At 35.0% G+C, this 22,967-nt stretch overlaps 1 protein-coding gene across 6 annotated transcripts in view; it reads right to left on the bottom strand.

Annotated features, from left to right (window-relative positions):
- LOC149775031 (uncharacterized) overlaps positions 1 to 22,967 on the bottom strand; it is a 43,632-nt gene that overhangs the window by 438 nt on the left and 20,227 nt on the right. For 2 of the 6 annotated variants that reach the window (XM_089944012.1, XM_089944014.1), the window contains 9 exons: positions 19,258 to 19,298; positions 15,623 to 15,777; positions 13,601 to 13,730; positions 12,112 to 12,219; positions 11,237 to 11,287; positions 9,724 to 9,793; positions 8,797 to 8,885; positions 5,921 to 6,067; positions 3,646 to 3,727 (listed from right to left, as the gene is read on the bottom strand). In XM_089944012.1, coding sequence (XP_089800138.1) covers positions 3,646 to 3,727; positions 5,921 to 6,067; positions 8,797 to 8,885; positions 9,724 to 9,793; positions 11,237 to 11,287; positions 12,112 to 12,219; positions 13,601 to 13,730; positions 15,623 to 15,777; positions 19,258 to 19,298 — 873 coding nt within the window. The remainder of the gene's footprint in view (positions 1 to 3,645; positions 3,728 to 5,920; positions 6,068 to 8,796; positions 8,886 to 9,723; positions 9,794 to 11,236; positions 11,288 to 12,111; positions 12,220 to 13,600; positions 13,731 to 15,622; positions 15,778 to 19,257; positions 19,299 to 22,967) is intronic. The other 4 variants (XM_089944016.1, XM_089944017.1, XM_089944013.1 and 1 more) reach the window with 3 other exon arrangements.

The following is a 22,967-nucleotide window of genomic DNA, read 5'->3' as shown; positions in this document are numbered from 1 at the left end:
TGGACGTTTAAATGTGCATCTTCAGGCATCTGCTTTGCTTGAAGCAAACATTCCAGATTTTATTTCCAGGATGAAATTTTTTTCTCCATTGTTTACTTGTAACCCAGATTCAACTGAATTTGAAAATATTGTGGGAAAATGTGCATTTTCTAAAAATCAAATGCATTTCAATTTTGAGACTACACAACATCAGCAACATAAGACAAATTGGGCAAACATGATGCAAAGTATACTGACCCTTCTGCCTAACGATAACCCCATGGGCAGGTTCTTTAACCATTGTAACATGTCAGCCAAATATGTGGTTACATTTTGATGTTTGCATGGCCTATTTACCTTGCAGCCTAATAGAAGATCACTGTTGTACAACTTGAAGGTTAGTTGCAAAGTGATCTCCCTAAAAGCAGAAACTTAAGTAAATTTATTTTCTTTTTGTTTTCAGTACTTTAGGCTACCATCCTACAATACATATAGAAATGGTCACTATGCCAGCACACAAAGCACTTTTTGCATAACTGTCAGACATCAAGTAGTCTTACATGTCAAGCTAACAAATGAAATGTTTAATTTTTTCAACTCTGACAGGTATGCCAACATTTATAAAATTTTTGCTCTATTCATAAATAAAAACAAAAATGCATAGTTCCCGATTATCATGTTTATGGTTAGCACATTTACATATAGACAAATGTAGAAAGGCAATCTTTGAGATATTTCTCAAAATTCCATAATGATTTGTATTCCTGACAATAGATTTTTCTTTTCATGCCAATTTGAAAATCTTTTTATCAGAAAATGTTGATGCAAGAAGATAAATCTTCAGGAATCTAATTATGTGCATCATGATTTTTCATTTAATTTTTTACTTCTACATATTTTGTATTAATAAATCATTTAGTTTTAGATGTTGCCATTGAAAATGGAGTGCAAAATGAAATGGATTAACAAAAGCAGGTATATAGAAGCTGGCAAATAAAAGTAGTAGAATGAAATGAATTAAATGAACAAATGAATACACCTCTCCCTAAATAATTCGCGCACAATGGGGTCCACAAATAGACAGCACCATAATCAAGGGTGCGAGGAGGGACATCCAAAAATTAAAAAAATCTGCAAAGGGGGGGAGGAGGAAGACAGGAAAAAAAACAACGGGTGGTTTAATGACCGAATCCTTGTTTTACAATCATGTCAATAATAATTGTTAATAATACGCTTTTTCTCATGAAGTTGTTCGTTATTTTGTATAAATAGCATTTATTTTCAAAATGTCCAGTATGTGAAAGATCATTTCTACTGGTTTCAGAAACCGTCAAATGTACGCCAAAAATCTGGATTACATGTCACTGCTTTTTGTTGATTAGTCTTGTTCCCATAGTATTTAATAGTATACTGCCATGTTGGGAGTTGAAGTAGCAGAGAACGAGATTAACTATTGAGGCACCAAACAAGATTTCACATTTTTTCAAAATCTAATGAAATTTATATTGTGTGATAATCGTCTATGTCGAAACTAAATTTTTGCATTATTCTGGTAGTACAATATTGATGTCATGATTTTATTGGAAGTAATGGTGAAATTTCTTATCATCCTCGAGGATATTCTAAGTGCCAGTTCAGGAATTCTCTGAAACTTGATTGCCTACTTAGGTGAAATGAAGCTCTTTACAAAGTATTTGTTTTGCTTGGTTGCTTTGCCATCTTTAATCCCAGTTGTGAATGAGTCGGTTAATTTAATGTAGCTTATGTTACGTACACAACAGGTATAACCAGTGTTCGATTGATTAAATGAAGTGAGTTCACCCGACATAAAACTGGGGCCACTAGATTTTATGTAATATTTGCATGCCTTTTAACTTTTTTATTCCACATCTTTTTTTTGATTTAAAAGACGTAACTAGCAAGATAATAATTTTTAATTTGCAGAATAAAATTGTCAACTTCACTCTGCTTTACAGTATATGCAGACCCGTCACCTTGAGTGGAATGAAAATCATGCCAAAGAAAAACAATTAGGATTTGGAGGGGAAAAAAACCCCCACAAAAACAAGCTCAGTGTTTACAAAACTTTACAAAGGAACTGACATCTCTGCTCTCATATACTTTTTACCTGATGTTAAAATAAATGCTCCAGCCATAAAATGTAAATTATTTTTCCAGTGTCATCTTTTATATTGATATTAATTGTACCGTGTTCCTTGCAGAATTTTTGTTTCCCTTTTGCTCTCTTTGCACAGCCATCATAAATCAAAAGGTATTTTTAAAAAGGTATTTTCCGATTTTTAAACAAACATTTGGAAAATCCTGAGTAAATCGTATCAAGTCTGCACATGTTGTCATGCAGAAACATTTTTTTAAAGAAAAAGATTGTTTTAAAATTAGGCAGGACCTTACAAATTGTACACCTTTATGGGGGAGGTCTGAAATCACTAAGCAATACAATAGACTCCTACTCTTGTTCTTACTAAAACAATAAAGGCACCAGCTAAATGTATACTACTGGGCTTTCAATGCTGCATTCTTCAACCTGAACACATTCTCAAACAGTTAAATCCATTTTGTCATCAGGTTTGCACTGGATGCCTTAGTAAAAAGCAATGTCAGCTTCATTTTCACTTCACAACTTGTTCAAGTGTGGAACATGAGCTCCCATATACTCAAGGTATAAATCGGCATTTACTGCTCCCTGGGATAATAGAACAAGTGCTCTCTCCCAACCACCTTGTTCATATCTGGTTGTTGACTCAATATGTACTTTAATGTAGTATACACTAAATGCACTTTAATGTATACGCTAAATGCATTTATTTTCCAAAAATCCAGAGCATAAGATTCTGCACTGAAAATTGCACCAACAGTCTTCCGAGTTTTACATATTTAGCAAGATCTGATTATGATAGTAACATTCACTGTATAAGGCAAGGTGTCAAAAGTTAATATTGATGACAATACTCAATTTGTTCCCGTTGCAACTACCAAATGATTTATCACAAGACATTTTGTTGACTTCACGAACCTAAAGAAATAGTGGGGATATTATTTTTTTCTCTAACATTGGCTGACATGTTGGAAGTCTTATACTCTGCACAACATACCAATATGAAGCCGACAATGAGGATCGGCTATCTTCAGCACCACACCCAAATAGCAACAGTATCTAAACCGATTGAAGAGTTCCGCAATCTCCTAACATTCCAAAAAAGAACTTTATATTTAATGTGAATTTTTTTTCTTCTTCAAGTGGTAGCAGAAAATTCCAGACTTGGATCAATATTGGCACAGTAAATAGGCTTCGTTCAATTTGGAGGAAACTTATTCTTAATCCCCTAACTACACAGTAGCACAAGACCATTGTATTATATGTGCTAAAATTATTAAGACATGAATACTGTGCATCACAATTTGGAATTTTTGGGGGATGAAAGTGTCTGAAAATATTACAGAAAATCATGTCCAATTTAGCTTTTGTTAGGACACTAGATTTAAAATTATGAGATACAGCTACACCTTCCATTTTTGCTAATAAAGTTGTAATGTAAAATGAAAAATTGTTTCAAGCATCAACCCCTAACTAGTCCAATTTTACATTCCATTGCAAGAAATGTTTCCCAGAGGTTCATGTGTCAAAGATTGTCTAGTGTAACTTACCTATCACCCCCACCTCTGCCTCCTCTGCCACCACCTCCTCGTCCCCCACGATCTCCTCCTCCAAATCCTCCTCTCATGCCACCTGTAAGAGACCAACAGTATTTACAAGCTTTCTTGTAAGCATCTATATATAAACAGTATGTAATGTTTTTCACACTTTCCTGGCTCCTTGTACATACGAAAAGCATTCCCCCTCCCATCTAATTACTGCTGACATTATCCACAACATACTAACTAGAGGAATAATGAGCAATTTACTCACAAAAACACATTCACTACTCCATAACGAGTTGTGTCCATATTATAAAATTGCTTAAAAACTGGTCAAAAGATTTGATAAGCATACTGAACAACAACTCGCCTCATCTTCCAAATCCATTTCATGGTATGAAGAAAATCAATCATGGGTTTAAATTTATTTGAACAAATAAAGGAAACAAAATAATAAAACAACCCAAACCGTAATGCATCTTTTCAACAACTGTGAAGTTGAACTGCGTATGAAAGCACATGTAAAGGAATTTTTCACAACAATTCATACCAAGTACTACAAGAATCTATCATGGTGTTTACTGAAATAGCACAAAAATGAATCAAATTAAGTCAAGGTCATAAATTGTCTACATTGCTAGCAGGAGCTAGAAAGTGACCATCCTCCCACTTCCTACAAATGTAGGTTTGATACGTGCACAACTCTTAAAAATAATCACACGACAATGTACATTTTCTGATGATCTGCACCAAGTTTCACAGCCAACCATATAGAACTGCCAAAAATTGCACTCACAAAATCTGGTCGAACACTGCATCCAGATAAGTAAATATAAACCTTGAAATCATCCTCGAAGCCAAGATATGTCAGTACATACAGTGTTAATGTTCACAATTAATACAAAGAATCCCAACGGTTAATAAAAGTGGCATTCACAAGATTCAGTAACATACATGCCAATCACCAAGAGGTAAGTGTAATTATTGCTATTATAAGTGATAAATAAGTGTAATTTGGGGCATAACAAGTGCAATCTATATATTACATGCCAGAATTACAGCATGCATGAAAAAAGATGCATTTTCACGACTAACATGGTTTTGCAGCTAGTCGAAATTCTTGTCACAGAAAAAAATCCATATGGATTAAACCAGCATGCAATCACAAAAAATACTGAAAAATTATTTATAGGCAGCACTCACTCAACTAGTCTATACGTGCAACTTTGCTGAATGATCGTGAACTGGAATTCTGCAATGATCATGGTCAGGTGCTCAGAATGATGCATTACAATACTCTCATTCTTTTTGAAGTTTGTAAAGTGGTGATGACTTGTCACTTTTTTTCTCATCTGACAGGTTTTGAAGTTTGAAAAGATCTATCTGCTCTTAGATTTACTTATTGGTTCACAAACTACCTGATCATTAAAATGAATCTTATGGGGAGAGTTCCCTTCTAAAGAAGACCATCTATTTTCTTCAAAATGGGTCAATAAAGCTGCTATCAGTAGCAAATAAGGAAAATTCTCTTGCACCATTCTTACATAGCAGTCACCTTTTTTAAAAAAGAATATTCTCAAATTTATAAGACACTGAATTAAAGAGATGAAAATAAAATGACAAAACAATTTTTATTAATTTATTTTTCAATGTAGCAAATGAGCATAATCCAAAGTCTTGCAGAAAATGTAATTTCGTGAAAATGAAAGCGTGATAACCACACCAAAAGCATAATGGTTGGCATGTAAGTAGCAATGTATTGTACTCAGAACATGACAGGAAATAGTACAAACACAGGAATTAGTCAATGTGCATTATCTCCAGTTGAGGAATGTATATTTGCAAAGTATCATGGTCATCAAGTCAAAATTGGTTGCCATCCGAGTTCCCAAGTATTCGACATACACTTCATTAAGTTCAAGTGTTTAAAAAGGGTAACAAAGTAACTTTATTGGCTTGAAAGCACAACAAAGAGTTAAAACGATCTATTGAACACCAACGGTTTCCAGGCAATCATCCACCAATGAAGAGTAAAAACAACCATCTTGTGCACATGGACAGACAGTAGGTCATCCCCATAAGCTCTTCTATGACCAGTGGACTTAAAATTGAGGAATTTAGGTATTGCCACATGCAAGATTATAAAACTTTTCAACGAACTTCTTAATTAAAGCTCTCTTCCAGGTGAGCGAGAATATATAACTGGTCCTTGTTTTACAATTTGGCAAAGTAGTCGTGAATCTGAATTTTCAATTACGTGATTATCAAATCTGATACTACACACCTCTGAACCCTCCACCTCCTCTACCTCCCATACCTCCACCGCCTCCTCCTCCACGTCCTCCTCTAAAGCCATCACCACCACCTCGTGGTCCCCCTCTGCCACCCATTCCTCCTCTTCCAAATCCACCACGACCACCTCGGCCTCCACCTGTTGACAAATAGCGAATATCCACAATAATACCTTTACAGAAATTGAGTTTTGACATAGACGATTGTCACACAAATTCCAAGATTTAGCGGTGGTTCAATGGCTACAGACCTGCCAACCTCACATCTATTCAAAGTAGTGCCAAACTTTGAAAGATGGCTCTTATGGCAGTCATTATGGATACCTGAGCACAGGCCTAGAATTTAATATAAATGTTTTTGCTCACAAGTGGGAATAGTAAACTTCTGCCGTTTACTATTCCTGCTCAATCCTCACTCTCACTAGTCCTATCTACGGAACAATGTCAGTATATATCGAGATTAAACTGATCAGATGAATGAAATTACAAAAACTACAAGACTGAAAGGAAATTAGCAGCCAATAATTATGTGCCATGGAGCAGCATCCATTTCATTTAGGACCAATGCTCCATTTTGGGAGTAGCATTAATATGTAATAATGGATGGATGTTGGACAACGGAAAACAGGCCATAAGGACAGTAAACCTTACCATTTACCCCCACCAATATTATTTGGTGCCTTCTGGTCAATAATGCAAGCCATCCATGTAGCCTGGTTATGGTCAGTTAACCCTTTATCTCAAAGTGTATGGCTTTGTAGGTAGTTGATATGCATGTACCAAGGTTGCACAGTGCAGTGTTCTATAAACAAAACACCTGTTGCCCATTTGACTCCATACAGGATAGGCCTGCCTGTTAATAGTTAAAGCAAATTACTACACATTACGTTCAACATCATTTGTAACCATTTTACAGTTTTGGTTCACATCTATTATGTATAGAAAAATTTAAGAGTAAAATCACACCATCACAGTTGTATAATTATTTTATGTGCTTTAAGATCTTGAGAGAACTCACTGTCAAGCCAGTGAAGCAGTGTGACCAACCATAGCTGCCTTTTCTCTTACTCGAAATTTATCAGTTCTTTGTCTACGCCCTACATTGCTAAATCACATATATGATGAATTGTTTCTCATGACCACTCGTTGAGTCTTAAAACCACTATCCCAAAAAAAAAAAAAAAAAAAAAAAAAGATAGTTGGTTTACATAATTCACTTGGGATCAGGGTGCACGCTAAACAATGACAATACTGTTATGGTTCATTCTGTTCAACTTTGTTAATGTTATCCAAAACTGTAGCTCTGAATTTGTGCACAAGAGCCTCCCATAATGTGTGTAAAGTTGCCCAATTTTTTTAGTACACAAATGATTTCAACACCATTTGTATCAACATAACGAGCAGCACTACTTGTTCAAAATATCCCGAAAAATAGTAGGCTATGTTATCAACCAAATTGCCCCTGGAATTATGAAAGGGTTCATATGTCATACTGGACAAGTATGGACACATGCCACTGGTAAATAATCATGCTCTTCTCAGACAAATTATACCATAAACATGCAAGTAAAAACGTAAATTAGTTAAAAGGAAACTAAATGATGCATATGATGTTTTAATTGCACTTCAAGAAAACCATTGTAAAAATTTATCATGCAACAAATGAATACCACTTAAGAAGCTCAAGAAGCTACAACTGTTCCACTGCATTCTACTTATATGGAAACATTTGATCCAAATCTGGAAAACACAGCTGAAAATGACCTTTCCACAGACCAAATTCAAGAGATTCACACAGAATTCAAAGATTTTCCCCAACTTTCAAAGATCGGAGATTTCCAAGACCTATTTTGCTAACATTTTGTATACAAGTTATGTTATAAGAGAAAACAACGAATGCAAAATACAATAGTGTTTAGTGATGAAATTCAAACTATAATTAATTAAAAGAAAGAAACCATGAAAACTCTACTACATTCGAATCTAACAAACCTGGACAATCTGATGTGATTATGGAAAGAAGTTAAAATGTTTGAGTTTACTTCAATTTTCAAAGACTTTTAAAGACCTCAGGGTTTTCTGCCCGATTTTCCCAAACTTTCAAGGCCTTGACTGTGCCACCTCATTTCCCTCAAACTGTCAAGGACTATACGAGTTCAGAGTTGTATATTGGATACCAAGATTCATCTTGGCCAGCTGGGCCTTGTTCCAATACTGTCCATGAAAATAAATGGTCTAGTGTCCCGATTCTCATTCATCACTATTAAGAGTATGAAAACCAGCCGCTAGACAAGTTCTATATTGATGTGGATCGGCTAGACACAGAATCATTGTCCTGGTCAATATGTGAAGGATATGTTATGCTCTGTTCAATAAAATTTAGTCAAGCTGACATGATACAAGTATCTGGTTTTACTCGTATTACATTACATAAATAACCTTACTAATGATTAATATTCAGATTTACACGAATTACAATTCAGTCAAAAACAACATTCTGTCAACTTATATGTATGTAGGATCTGCGGGTTAAGCCATAAAATAAATAAAAATAAAAGCATTTCTAATTAACCAGTTTTAAAATTAGGGTAGGCAGAGAACTAGCTAGTGTGCAGAGATAAGCAGACTGGTATATGCCAACACAAAAATACAACCTGCCTTGCATTAGGCCTATAAAAAGCCAAGTTTCTCGTACTTTCCCCCATCCCATGGGTTTTATGAATTGGAGCAGTTGCACTGAATTAAGCTTCAAGTAATACTGAATTTCATGTTTGATCTGTCTCTCTCTGTCCACATACACGCATCAGAGGCTTGGACTCTGCTGACCCAATGGGTTTGCTTGTATTAACGAGATGAAAAATGTACTTACCACCATCATCACCCCCCATTCCTTCAGGTTTGGGACTGTTGCACAAGTTGCAAGAATCCCTCCAGGCAAAGTTGTTGTTACCACAGTCCCTATAGAGAGAGAAGCAAGAAGGAAATGTGAAACATTTTAGGCAACTTTTGTATTGTTAGTTATTAGTGTTTGCTCCCAGAAAAATCAAACTGTTATATGAAGCATTATTTTCTGTTCAAATATGGATCAAAAGTTTTGGCAAAATAAGTGTCTAGAACTTACTGCAATGTAGTTGTGGGTAAACTATGCAAATCAGAATGGTTACATAATGCAAAGCAGCCAAAGGCCATTTTAACAATCGACTCGAAATTACCAAATCTCATTATTCACATCATTTTAAATGATCACATAATTATGTCAATATAAATAAATTTTGGTCTCTTGAACACAAAACAAAATTTGCATATTTCTGTCATCATTCACCAAATAGACAATTCATACTGAAATATGCCAAGTGAAGAAAAAAAATTTCAGTGAAAATGAATTGAAATAGGTTATACAGAAAGTGCCAAGGAAAGAAATAACTCTATTCAACCCCAACAAAAAAACAATGGGGTCACTTTATCACTTGACAACTTCCAAATGCGTCACTAGCTAGTCCACATCAGATGTTCAATTTCCCTAAGCAGTCTTTTATGGAACCAGCAGCTATAAACTCCATTCTTAAATCAAGAGACAATTCACCCATTACCTGTCATATTCAGAATGAATTTTATAGCTCTGGCAAGTGAACTTGTTTTGTTCAAGGATACACCATGGTAGCTATTCTTGACTATTCCTTTGGTTGGAATGGACCCTCATCACATCCAGTGCAAAGTCAGTACCGAAGTGCCAAGACAAGATGGCTACAAATCTTATTTTGGGAGAATATTATAATTATTTACAGGAACAACTTACGGTTTTGGACACGTCCAATCTCCCTGGCGACCGCCACTACCACCATCTCTATCTCCAAATCCTCCCATACCTTGGAAAAAGAATTTTTATATATATATATAAAATTATATCTTACCAAGGTTGTTTTTTCTTATGTTTTTTAAAAGCATGCACAATTTAATGGCAGATTTGAGCATGACCATTTTTATTTGCTTGAGCACAATCTGCTGTCAAGACACTATATTCAACCCAGGAAAAGTGTAATCCAAGTGCACAAAAAGAGTAATCATCATATAACATGATAAAAATTCAATGAGCACATGTATAAAATGATTTATTTATCCCTCTGGGCTTTTAACACCAATTAGTGCTTTAAGTATTCATAGAGAATAAATTTGAGCTTTAAAAAGCAACACTCTCATACTACATTTCAAAACACTTTGTACCAGCTGAGACTATGAATGTTTTGCAAACCAGCAGAGCACGAAGTGCTGGATTACAGGGCCTTGAACTGAATTCACCGTTTTTTGTTAACAATACTGAACAATCTCAGTCAACATCAGAATGGTAAAGAACCAATATTATTTTCATAACCTGACAAAGAGGAAATTTATATCTTACAGTTGTTGGGTATTTTAGCTGGGAGATGAGATGCAAAAATCAACTCTGTCCACATGAAGTACATTGTCAGGTAGAGTGCTAATTTGGTACTTCAGGAGTTCTTCTAATTTATCAGCAGCCTTTCCTGCAGCAAGGTGCATCATATGACAGAGACAACCTGATATGTACAATGATGGAGACGTTCTTAAAAATACAGAATGCAACTCCTTTATGAATTCCAGTCATCACTGATGCATTATCAGCTGAAACCCCCATACACTTCTGCCAACTTACATTTATTCAAAGCAGTATCAAGCAAATAAAATAAAATTTTCTTTAGTGGAATCTACTGTTAATGAAAGAAGAGCACTATGACTTCACCCGTATCGTTGTCAAATAGTCTTCCACAGACTGGGTACAACTGTTTGTCACAATCACTACTCCTGTCTGTTGCAATACTAAACGGCCCAATTTTCATGACTTCTGCAATTTTAAGTTAAGAATCTTCTGCTACACCTAACAATATTAGATTATTTTTTAAAAAAAATATATGCCAGAGTATTGTGATTCTTTTCAGAGCTCAGATGAAAATGGGTAATTCTAAATTGCATCAAATTTTTTTAAAGAAATTTTAGAAGTGAAATGACAATTTGCAGAATCGGCTGTTTTCTGTAATCTTGACCAACATTCTGCAGCAAGTATTTTCAGGCTTCATCAATTCAAAATACAGACAATCTGTAGGGATAAACAAGTCTGCATTACTGGAAAATCCCAAACAAATGCCAACACCAAGATACAAACTATAGACTAAAAGTTAATTTTTAGTCTTGACATAAATCCAATCTGCCACAATTTTTTTTTATACCAAAAACGAAGTCTGAATCAAAATATAACGAAGTCTAAAATGCTTGGAAATACAAAAGGCAATATTTACCCCCTCTTCCTCCACGATCACCATCTCCTCCTCCTCTGCCTCCAGGGCCTCCTAAAAAAAAAGGGTCAACAAGCACATTAAATAAACGCAGATGGACCCTGGTACAGCTGAACTATCAAATTAAATCTGCAAATTTCTTCATTATTTTCAATGGGTACGAACAAAAAAAAAGTATATTAGACCAAGAGAATCTACCTTGTCCATTCACCAGCTTGTTCATAAAGCTCCTCCTCCTCCTCCTTTTTTGTAGAACGCTCCCCCAGAGACAATTTGAATAGATTTAACACTTTAGTGGCCACAATATGCCAGTTTGTTCATAAACCTCCTCCTCACTTTTGTTGAACCCTCCCACCAAACCAACTATTTTTTTAAAAATTTTCTTCCCTCCTCCGTAATTTGTTATGAACATTTACAGCATTGACTGAAATGAAAACAACTCTAATGACTGTCCCTCCTGAAATTTTGGAAGAGAATAAGTTTGGAAGCTTCCAACTTTCAAATCATAGTTATAAAACTCGAAAACATTAGATGCCCTGTATTGAAATGTGGCAACTGAATTTCCAGTCATTTTGCGAAAGACTGCAAAATGCGAATTCACAGGTGATCAGTTTACTTGCCAATTGAGCAATCAGGTTTCCAATCAATTTTATGCTGTTCCATATTTTTCAACTGGTAGTGTCTCTGTCTTTCGATAATTTTCGATTTTATTTCCATCAGATGCCACTGGACGAGTAGAAACATTATCCCATTATTCCCACAATAAATAAAGTTGCTTCACAAATTACATATTGCCTAAGATTGTCTGATTTGATCTAATCCAGGTCTATCTGGGACAAAAAGGTAATTTTACAAAAATTAAAACAGTCTTTTCATACCTCTTCCACCTCCTCTGCCGCCACCGAATCCACCACCTCTGGCTCCAAATGCACTGATCTTCCTTTGTGCTATCTGCACATGGATGACTTTCCCATTAAATTCTTTGTCTGTAATGACAATAAATTATAGAGTAAACAATGTCAGCATATTGTCGAGTATCACGTTTCAGCTAGGAAGATTTGAAAGGTGACCTGTGACACAACCCCATCAATGCATCCCTCCGTGTTCCCAAAATCCACATTTACCTTCTTTATAAATGATCTGAATATTTTTTTCCACATGCTATATTTGAAAAAAAGAACGCTTTCAAACTTTAAACGCTTGTTTAAATGAATGCAAATCAAGGCAGTGTTCAGATGGCCAGAACACCCAACTTGTGATCAAAAGGATGTGGGTTTGAATACTACAATTTGAAGAGCCTAGGTCAGCTACTGTCACTTTCCTAAAAAAAACCAACTTATGTTACTGTACCAAACCCAAACTTCTCAATACCAAAGACATTATTGCGAGTCTCAAGCAGCCAATTTCAAATGTTGTCTTGCAGAAAGTAAATTTGGACCAGAGTGCTCTAAAGATTTTTTGGGTCCAATTTAAAGAAAATATCTGAACTTTTAAATCAGCACTATATACCAAGAATTCTGATTACAGACCACAGGACACAAAACTGAAAAAAACTGCTCACCTCAAATGTGCCAAATAGCCAAACAGCAGCTGGCCAAGAAATCTGGATCAGTAGTTTGCTTCCAAAACATGAACAAATAGGGACAGTGTAAAGCATTTAGGGTGCTGCTGTAAAGTTAGTCTGGTTAGGCTAATTTGACTACTTCTAAAATAAAACCAGATACAAATAAACCATGGACAAAACAATTATCTGGATCTTTTTTCCGTAGTTTTTGCTAGTATGTTGCAGGTCCGTATTTTATTAATGGTAATTTTCACAAGACTTGAGGCAAAAAGGTAAGACTTAGCAGGTCTGTAAAGTTGGTTCATGCTGCAGAAATAGGAGTCAAGTATATTTCTCTACTGCACTCGACAGATGAACCAACCAGCCAAAGCAGAAACCCACTATCACTGGATTACAAGTTACAAGTCCAACACTTGACAATCTGAGCCATTGCAATTCCACTTTTACACTCTGCAAATGCTTCATTTTGAATAATGTCAGCCATATTTGCTGTACATCACAAATTAAGAGTATTGCTGCAGAAGTAATCTAGTCTATGACAAACTGACATTGCTAAATCAACCAAACTTGTGAACAAAAAGATGCTGTCCTTAACCACATGCTCCTCTGAAGTACTGGACTCTGAAGAACCTCGTCTCATCTGGCAGGCTACATTTACCCTTTACCTGGAAAATGGCTCATCATCTCATCAAAGATCATTTTACTTCAGACATGAAAAATCTTAAAAATACATGGTCTGAATCCATGCACTGTGATGTTTTCTTAGAAGTTCATATATCTATCATAGGTCAATTAATACTTGCCACTGAACCAGTTGATTGCAGCACTGGCTGTCTCAGGATCATCATATGTCACTGTACACTCTCCTTTGGGTTTTCCACTCATCTTATCTTTGTAGATCCACACTTTAGGTTTCCCAGTTCTTTTATCAGTCTAGAAAAACAGTAATAACCCTCTATAAATTGTTTTTACTGAAAATGCAATAAAACTAGTCTTCATTGCATATGACAAAATTCGAAGACTTTCAAGGACTTTTATTGCTTTTCAAGGTGTCTGATAGTTAACACACTAGAGATATATACATTTGGAATAACCTTCAAACTGAGGTGTGGCTCATGTAACTGCATTTTCCTTTCCCATTTACACCAATATAGGTACAACCGCTCCCCATTCATGCTTGAACTTAAAAACACCCCCCCACCACACACAGCATTTTTCATGTAGAAATCTGTCACTTTACCATTCTAGCACGTGTCTTTCTTCAAAACAAGGCTATGAGATGCGAGGCAAAGAGAAAGTTGCCTTATTACAATTCCCACAATGCTGATACATGGAAAAATATTGATCTCCCTTTCCCCAGCTAACAACCAAGCCAACAAAATAAAAAGTAGTCAAATCCTGCAATATTTCCGAGGTTTTAACAAAAATGTTTCCCCACTTTCATTTTTATAACAAATTGAACCACCTTCCCCAACCCCACAACAATAATAAAAATAAGCAATTTCAAGGTGAAAATTTAAAGTTATTTTTAAAATCTGCAAATACTGTTTAAACTTATTTGGTGGATCATGTGTGTATCACCGTTAAGCACGTGTTTCAGTTGATTGGAACTGGTCTTTAAATGACACTTTCTGGTTACATTTGGGGAAAATCCAAGCACGAGTGTTGTATACATTACAATCCTACCCGTTTATGTAGACATCCTCGGGCCCGATTAAATATATTTTTTAAATAGGCAGATGTCGAGATAAGTGTGTTTGTGTGGTGCTGAAAAAGATACAGGTTTAATTCATCAGTAAGGTGTGACCTGTCGTCAGTGTGTAGCATTTACACTTAGAGAAAACGATGGAAATTTAGAGTACATGAAGACAAAACCAGCGTGAAATTCTTTGTATATTGAAAAATTACATTTTCGTTACCTTTGTGTAATAAAATCCACAAGAGTACTGCATCGCTCACATCCTGATATGAAAAACATTCTTTACGATATTCAATGTCGGCATTAGCACATGGTTGCATAGTTATTTACATGTACTTAAATTGACCTAGATTTTGGTCAGTCAGTTCCCATCTTATTGAGGCTACCAAGGGGACGGGGCTATTCACAGGGAAATGAAAACCTCTCAAGTTGGGTTAAACAGTACATGTATTTAGTTACAGAAGTCATCGAAAAGTACATAAAAGCAAACAAGATATTATGCGGCTGATATGATTAATGAAGCCATAATATTATTGTATACATTGACACATGCTAACGGGGTAATTGTTGAACAAAGTATGGGTCGGAAATTGCAGTTTGTCGACATAAATGATTAGATTTGTTTAAGCTGGGACCAAGGGCTTCTGTACATTTTTTAAAAATACCTCTATGTCGATATAAGCATGACAATTTTGGTACTATTAGACCAAGTGACCGGGGATTTTTTGTTGAAATAGGCAGCTTGTTGACGTAAGTGATGTCGATACAAGTGGGTAGGACTGTATAACCCCATTTACGACACTTCACACAGGACTGCAATTTTTTTCAAGACAACATCACTGAGCTCCAGTTTATATCACATAATTAAGTTTTGGGACTTTAGGTTTTGTTCATTATGTACTACCATAAAATCCAAAATAAAACTGGAATAAATTTTGTCCAAGACCATGAGACATTCATGAAAATATGTGCATGGTCTATGATCAGTATACCTAAAACTTTCCAATGCAAAGAATATGTAAATAATTTAAACAATGTCAAATCATCTGCTATGTACCAAAATATTTACTTTAAGGCAAATGTATTAATTACCAAAATTCTTATCTATGTGAAAAGAACTAGTAACCTTGATCACTCCAATACTGCCAAAGTGCTGAATTAGATCCTCTTCTGTAATATCTTCTCCAAGACCAGTGACAAAGATAGTGTCAGGAGTTTCCTCCATTCTTGTCTCACCACCACCACCACCACGGTCCCCACGATCACCCCGATCTCTCCTGTCTAAAAGAAAAATAGGAATATCATTGTCTGGATTGAACTTTTATCAAAAATGGTTATGCGCATTACTATGCTTCGCTTGCTGATCATGGTAGAGAATCCTAAATATTTGGGCACATTTTCAGTGATGCAAACATCTCATAATTGTGCCCCGTCTAGCCTAATGTATATCCACCCATACCTCTGCTGACTCTGTCCAAGTCGCAGAAGGTGATGAACCATTAAGATGACAACAAATATTTCTTTAAAACATTCTGGCAATGAAAGCTTTTAATGTTTGTGACTTGACCAAGTTGCAATGTCAAGTGTGTTTGAGAGCAACTCACCCCCCCTCCACCCCAGGTTAAAGCCTCTGCAACAATGAGGAATATAATCAAATTTTGAGGTTGATAAAACTTGCCATGGATTTTTTTATATTGAAAATTCAGAAAATGTATTTTAATAAACGCTGGTAGATTACGAGTGTACCCTCAAAGGGTGAATATTTTTCACAAGTTTGATCACATAACAGATTTTACTGCAATAAATACAAGTGTTCAAATAACCAATTGTCTCATTTTCGTAACACTCGTGTACTTTGGTTTTTATTTATCCCTCAAAAAAGGCAAGTCTCCCAGATCTGGAGGGAGGGGGACAATGTTTCTTGTTTTTGGAATTATATGTGCAACAATGGTTTAGACATACACAAATATTGAACCAGCAATGATAGTACTTTTGACAGCAAAGTGATGCATATGTCTCACCATATGTTAAATACAGTTAATACAAAATGGACCAATTCCCTTGCTATAATGAACATTCTTATTATACTGAATTGTCCATCTATAAATATAAAAAAAGGTCATTTATCTGGGGAAAGACTCATTATCATTTGCACAAGCATGTTTTATTTTAACACCTCCCAGATATAGTTCATTATAGCAAGGTAATAAAGTACATGGGAAAAGAAAACTGACACATCCGAATTATAATTACCATGAACCACCACTAAATCACACAAGTTTTAAATACATCCGAGGGAACAATTCTTGCCCTGTTTAAAAACTAAACCCATAATTTTGTTGTGTTTGTCTAAATTGTGTAATGGTAGTGTTAGATTCAGTGTAATCTAATGATTTTATAAAATTTCTTCTAGTTATTTCTGTGTACAGAAATAGATCGTCAAGTACATGTGAGAATACACATTGTAAACCATTGTATATGTTGAGTTCTTTAAGTGATGTATGAAGACTAAAGTCATTAACTGCATACATTGTAAAAATGATACACCTCTAATGTAAGAAAGTCTTTGTTTGCTCACATTTCTTTAATTTTAATTTAGATATTTTTAATACACAACAGTTTGTGCAGAACAAGTAGGAACCTTGACAGAAAAACTTTTGTAAATTTCATTTATTCATTTAGCAACCTTTAAAGCTGTTGGAAAAACCATTAAAATGAAATACCTTCAGATGCATTTTTCAACAGTCAACTTTTTTGCAATTTCTCTTGGTAGTGGCAAAGCTCTATGATTTCTAACTACACCTCTCAAAGAGCTTTAAAGTTCTCAATTATCAATGTTCAACAGCAATTAATGTGAGGCTTGTAAAAAACAAAAAAAAAGATTCCTATGTCACCACTGGAGAACAATGAATTTTTTTGGGCAATAATACCAATGCTTTTGGTAGACAAAACCTTGAAAATTTTCATTTTGTTTTCCATTTACTTGTTTCAAAATCCCAACACTACAGCTTTTCCTTCAAGCTACACTCATGAATACAGCATTTAAAATTGGCATTAAATAAATGTTCTTTTCCATTCATTCAATTCTGTTCACATTTCAAATACTTCAATTTGTGACCATTTATACAGCTTATCTATTGCATCACCCATGTTAGGTCATCTCCTTAACCTAACATGAAAACGAACATTATTATACAATTTTTCCCCTCCAAGATTCACACTTTGCACACGTGTATTCTGAACAGGTTTTCCATTTCTTGGAAAAGTTTTACTCTAACTGGTCTTCAACATACAACTTGGCATGAACAAAATTTCTTCACTTCTGATGATACAGACTTGCTTTTAATTACAGACGCCCTATTTCTCTTGAACAAAAATCAACACTTGAAGTCATTTTCAAGTAGGTACCTCTATAGTACATCTTTGGCAATAAACGTGAACAGACACTTTAAGAAGATTAATGTTGATTTCTATGCACAAAGATTCCAATAAACGGTGTTTACACCACATATTGCATCTTAAACAAGTTAAAAGCACAGGTACAAGTGCATCTGTAAGATGCCAATACTGAACAAAATGCATCTTAATTTTTCATGTCATATCCCTTTATTAATTGTGTCACCTTGCTTTTGTTTATCATCAATACCACTTTCTATTAGATAAAACACTTTTTTTAAATCCAATATTTTCCATCGGAAAACTTTCAAATATACCCTGTGAATAGAAGAATTTACTTCCTTGTTGTACACCATTTCTGATCTCAAAGATCACTCAAATAGAACCGATGCATGGTTAACCATTAACCGCCATGTGAAAATGTCACTTGACAATGGTACTTTATACAAACTATGCAATATTCAAGTCTTTCTTGCTAAGACTTCATACTTTTTACCCAAATGACTCGTGTTCTATGCAGAGAATCATTTGAAACCATTCTTTGTTTACAATCCCTTTTCGCAGTATTAGCCACACATGTACCTTTATTTTATGTTTATAGCGTCACCTTAGATTGGCACATAAAGCCAAAACTCTGCTGATGTCATTAAACCCTCGTACCTGCACCGTTTGTTTAGTTTTAAGGGGACAATTGTGTTTGTTTTACCATTCAACATTTTATAAAATTTCATTTTCACTTCCCTTGCTACACCCTCTATCCACCACAAATTATCCTCAAGATATGTACAATCTCAAGGTTTACCTCAAGGTGCAATTGGATTTTTAATTTTTACACCTGTATAACAAATACCTATTTCAACCCCAAACCTACTCCTATGTTACTCATCTTCAAGACTCATAACAACCTGTTGGTTCTTAGTAACTTTGCTAGATTTAAGCTGGTGGAATGAGTAAATATGCAACATACAAAAGAAAACAAAATGTGTTCATCAAAAAAGTTCAATCAAATAATATGTAAACCTTACAGATATAGTCTGCATGCTAGAATTTCTTACTTTTTGACCAGTACCATTAAAGGAATTGTATTTTTTTTTAATAAAAAGAAACTAGGATCATGCATAGAAATTAAAACCTTTAGTGACAAGTACAAATTGGTGAACTGTGGGGAAAATTGCAATTTTGCAATTAATTAGTTTGGCCGACATAAACCTTTTGACACTTCTTTGTTAAATAAATATTATCAATTATTATATGCTATAAAATTGTCAAATCTCCAATATCTTATGACCTTTAGAAGAAATTTAACACAATGATGAACAATAAGAAATGTAAAGTCATGTTCGCCAGAGCATGACTCTGACTTACCACTACCAAAACCACCTTTGTTGAACCCTCCTCTACCACCGCTGAAAGATATTAGAAAACTTGTGAGTGACAACCAGCCATCAGAACCAACGCACCACCCATCTGTTGCTGCCGCCCAGGGTTGGTGAAAGGCCATCACTATACACAATAGCCCCAAATAACATCTGCCATTATTTACAAGTTGATACACCATGATCATATCGTTACCATGACAGAATATAACAAGTTAAAATTCATTAAACAAGCAAAATCTCCATACATTTTCTGGCAAAAAAATGCCCTTAAAAACTCCATGAATATAATCATGCATTTTCAAAATCTGATCCAAGAGATGTGAAAAGGGGCAGTTGTGCACTTTGATGGCTAAGGCTGACAGCAAAATGATGGGAAAGCACACATGCCTGATGGCAGTTCGTCAGACAAGTCCATACTCTGGATGCAGGTCTGTGATGCTTCACTTGGAAACTGTCCCTCGTCCTGGTTGATGATACATGAAGCAATGCAGACCTCTGGCTTGTTCTACTACCCTTGGTGGTAGGAGGTTGAGCATAGCTCAGACCAGTAAAATTTTGGATGTTGCAAAACACTGACAATAGCTACACTGGTTAAAATGGTACATGTAGACAAGATTTGTTAAAATCTCTTTCTGTACTAGATTCAAAAGTCTATTGTGTAGATAAACATATACCTTATAAGTGTAAACACCACCAATTTTTAACCATGTGAACTATCCATTCCCTTTTTTATCCTCCACATTTTCAGAAAAAATGAAGTTAACAGAGAACATGATACCTCACTGGTAACCCTAAGTGGCTCTGATCCTATTCAGGATTACAATATGTACAACTTACAAAATACACATTTTATTACAACAGTGCAGCATTCTTAACTAAGTGTCGTCTTGCAAGCAACAAATGTCTTTTCACCTTTTAGCTCTATCTCCACAATCTTAGCCACTTTCCTGGGGGATGTAGGCAAGAAAATGTGTGTAAACATTTCATAAAAATATTTACAAGTGTATTTAGGGATAACAAACATGACAAAAATCTATTGCACAAGTCCAACAATTTGCATTCCACCCACAGGTAACTTCAACTTTTTTTCAATATTTACATAAAATTTGTCAACTAGCATAGTAATTCAGATGTTTAAAGATAATTGGTAATGCATGGCATAATCCATGTTAGGGTTTCCATTAAATACCTAGTACCTGGATATGTCAACTCTTCTATAATGTTCAGAGAAAAACAAATCTTACAATAAAAAAAAACTGCTCCTGGTGCAACTTATGATCATAATATAAATCAAAATAATCATATGAAAAAACTAATAAACTTACCAAAAATGTTAAACTTGAATAATTTCACAATATTTACTGTCACATGAATTTGTTTTCCAATGCTAATGATGCTTAAGTTATTTCATGTGCATGTCAATGTTCACATCAAAATTAAGTCACAATTTCAAAATTTTTGCAGCAAACATATTATACTTCTCTTTTCAGAACAAATCTGTAATACCCAATTACATAGCTATATGCAAAAAATTCCCCAACATTCACTTGTCCCTTTCTCCACTGGGCACAGGGTGTTGATATGCTTTTCAAGCTCTTCTTACATTTTGGTAAAGATTCATTTAGCCTTCCTTATTGTCACCACAGACTTTTTTGGCTCAATGTGCAATCATTTCTTTTCCTTCTCAATTAAAGCCCTTTTCCTTTCAAGCTGGTGCTTGTATTGGCAACATGCAGTACACATTCCGACAGGGTTACATCTGTTCTCGTGCAAGAGATCTTTCTTAAAGTAATTAATTGCACTTTTTCCAGATGCCTTCTGAGCTTCCATTTTTCCACATGCAGCTTCTTTTTGTAGGTGCAGTTCCAAACTCTTCCAACTCATTACCGAAATTCAGACCTTTCTTGCAGAGGTCACAAAATATATGTCCTCTAGCGTTTTCTTATAAACTGACCAACTATATTTCCTTCAACTTTTCACTCCAGCCATTCCCATACACATTTTAAACCTTTATGTAATCTTTTCGTCTCATGATCTCTCTCAGCTCTGGATGCCATGTTTTCTTGCAAGCATATTTCTTTCCATTACCATCAGTTTCCACGACACGAAGATTGAATGGATGAATTTAAACTTTTGACCAATCAGAATAGTCTTTACGAGACTTGTGCCAACTGATATTGAGACAAATACAAGGGTTGTTACGGAATGGGACTGGACAGACCATTAAAAAAATTTTCGGATCGAAGACAATATAAAAAACTGACTATATCAAGAAAAATCGGGAGAAAATTACCTGAATCACAAGCTAATAAAACACCATAAAAAAATACTCATGTACAAATAAATTCCTGATGATCAGAGCCACCTGCGATTTTTATTTTAATTTAGAAGAAAAAAAAAAAAGCTCACTGTCCTGTAGTATGTTATTTCCCATGAAGGGCTTGAAGGACTCACTGGACAAACTAAAACTCAAGTTTGACAATTTTTGCAAACAGAATTATGTTCGTCACAATTTTAATCCACTAAATAAATGAATGCATAATTTACACCAATTCACTTTTCTTTTAAAATTTTTTAAAACTAGCATACAATTTTAACCAGGCCTAAAATGTAATGGTACACGTTTGCCAGAATGTAAGCCCAACAACAAATTTGGTAGCATCCATCATCACCATGATGACCAGATTCAACTCTGCTGGCAATACGTATGATCAAAGTTATTGTCTGTGTGAATAGCCAATTAACTCTCGAAGTGGTTCTCAATGATCAGCTATAGAAAAGTAGCACATGTCATACATAAAATAAATTTCAAAAAATATACTCTAAAAGCACATTCAAACTATGCCATAAAAATAGAAGGCCCCAAGTGGCATAGCGGTCTAAAGCACTCACCATTACAATCTAAAAGATCTGCATGGGTTAGCATCTCTGGCTTGGCCAATGTTGGTATGCAAGAAAAATTGCCAGTAGCTTCTCGTGGGGTTAGTGGTTCTCTAGGGGGTTTTCTTGGGTTCGTAACCCACCATTTATACCATATCTTGTGGTGAAAAATTGTGTTAAACCCAACAACAGCCAACTATTAAAATAATTCCCGAAACAATCAAATGAATCCAATTTAGGTCACTATGCTGGTGAATATTCTAAAAGGAAAAATAAATGACGATATTAAGACTTTGTTGGAAGTATCCTATGGCTGTCATCAGACATACAGCAGTCTCTCAATGGGACAGATGCTGTGCTGTCTACTGTGAAAAGCATTTTCTGGAATTCAACTGCCCAGTGTTAAAACCATCTCATTATTGAGAAACATTTTCAAATTGTATCAAGCATACATAATGGATGCAAGAATGGCACAATTTTTGTTCATGGACAAACTAGGCAACATTATTAGATGAAATGATTGACATCACTATCAATTCTGAGATTTGGTGACAGGATCTTCATGTTCATTACGGCAGCTCATATTTATAGGTTAAAACAGCAGTTTTCTTTCAGGACCAACTAGGTATAGTAATTATTCTAGTGAAAACCCCATCAATGCAATTTTCCATTTAGAATTAGCATGATATTTAGACTGAATACCAAATTGCCATAATTTTCTTTCAGTTCCTATGAGATGTCAAAATTAGAATGAAAACCAAACAAATATATGATGTTCCATCTAGTCAAACTAACGAAAATATGTTAAGATGGACA

This window comes from Sinohyriopsis cumingii, chromosome 19 (genome assembly GCF_028554795.1).
Source record: "Sinohyriopsis cumingii isolate HCF-2022 chromosome 19, ASM2855479v2, whole genome shotgun sequence".
Taxonomy (NCBI): Eukaryota; Metazoa; Mollusca; class Bivalvia; order Unionida; family Unionidae; genus Sinohyriopsis; species Sinohyriopsis cumingii.
Note: the sequence above shows the minus strand (reverse complement) of the source record. Positions and strands in the feature narration are given on the sequence as shown.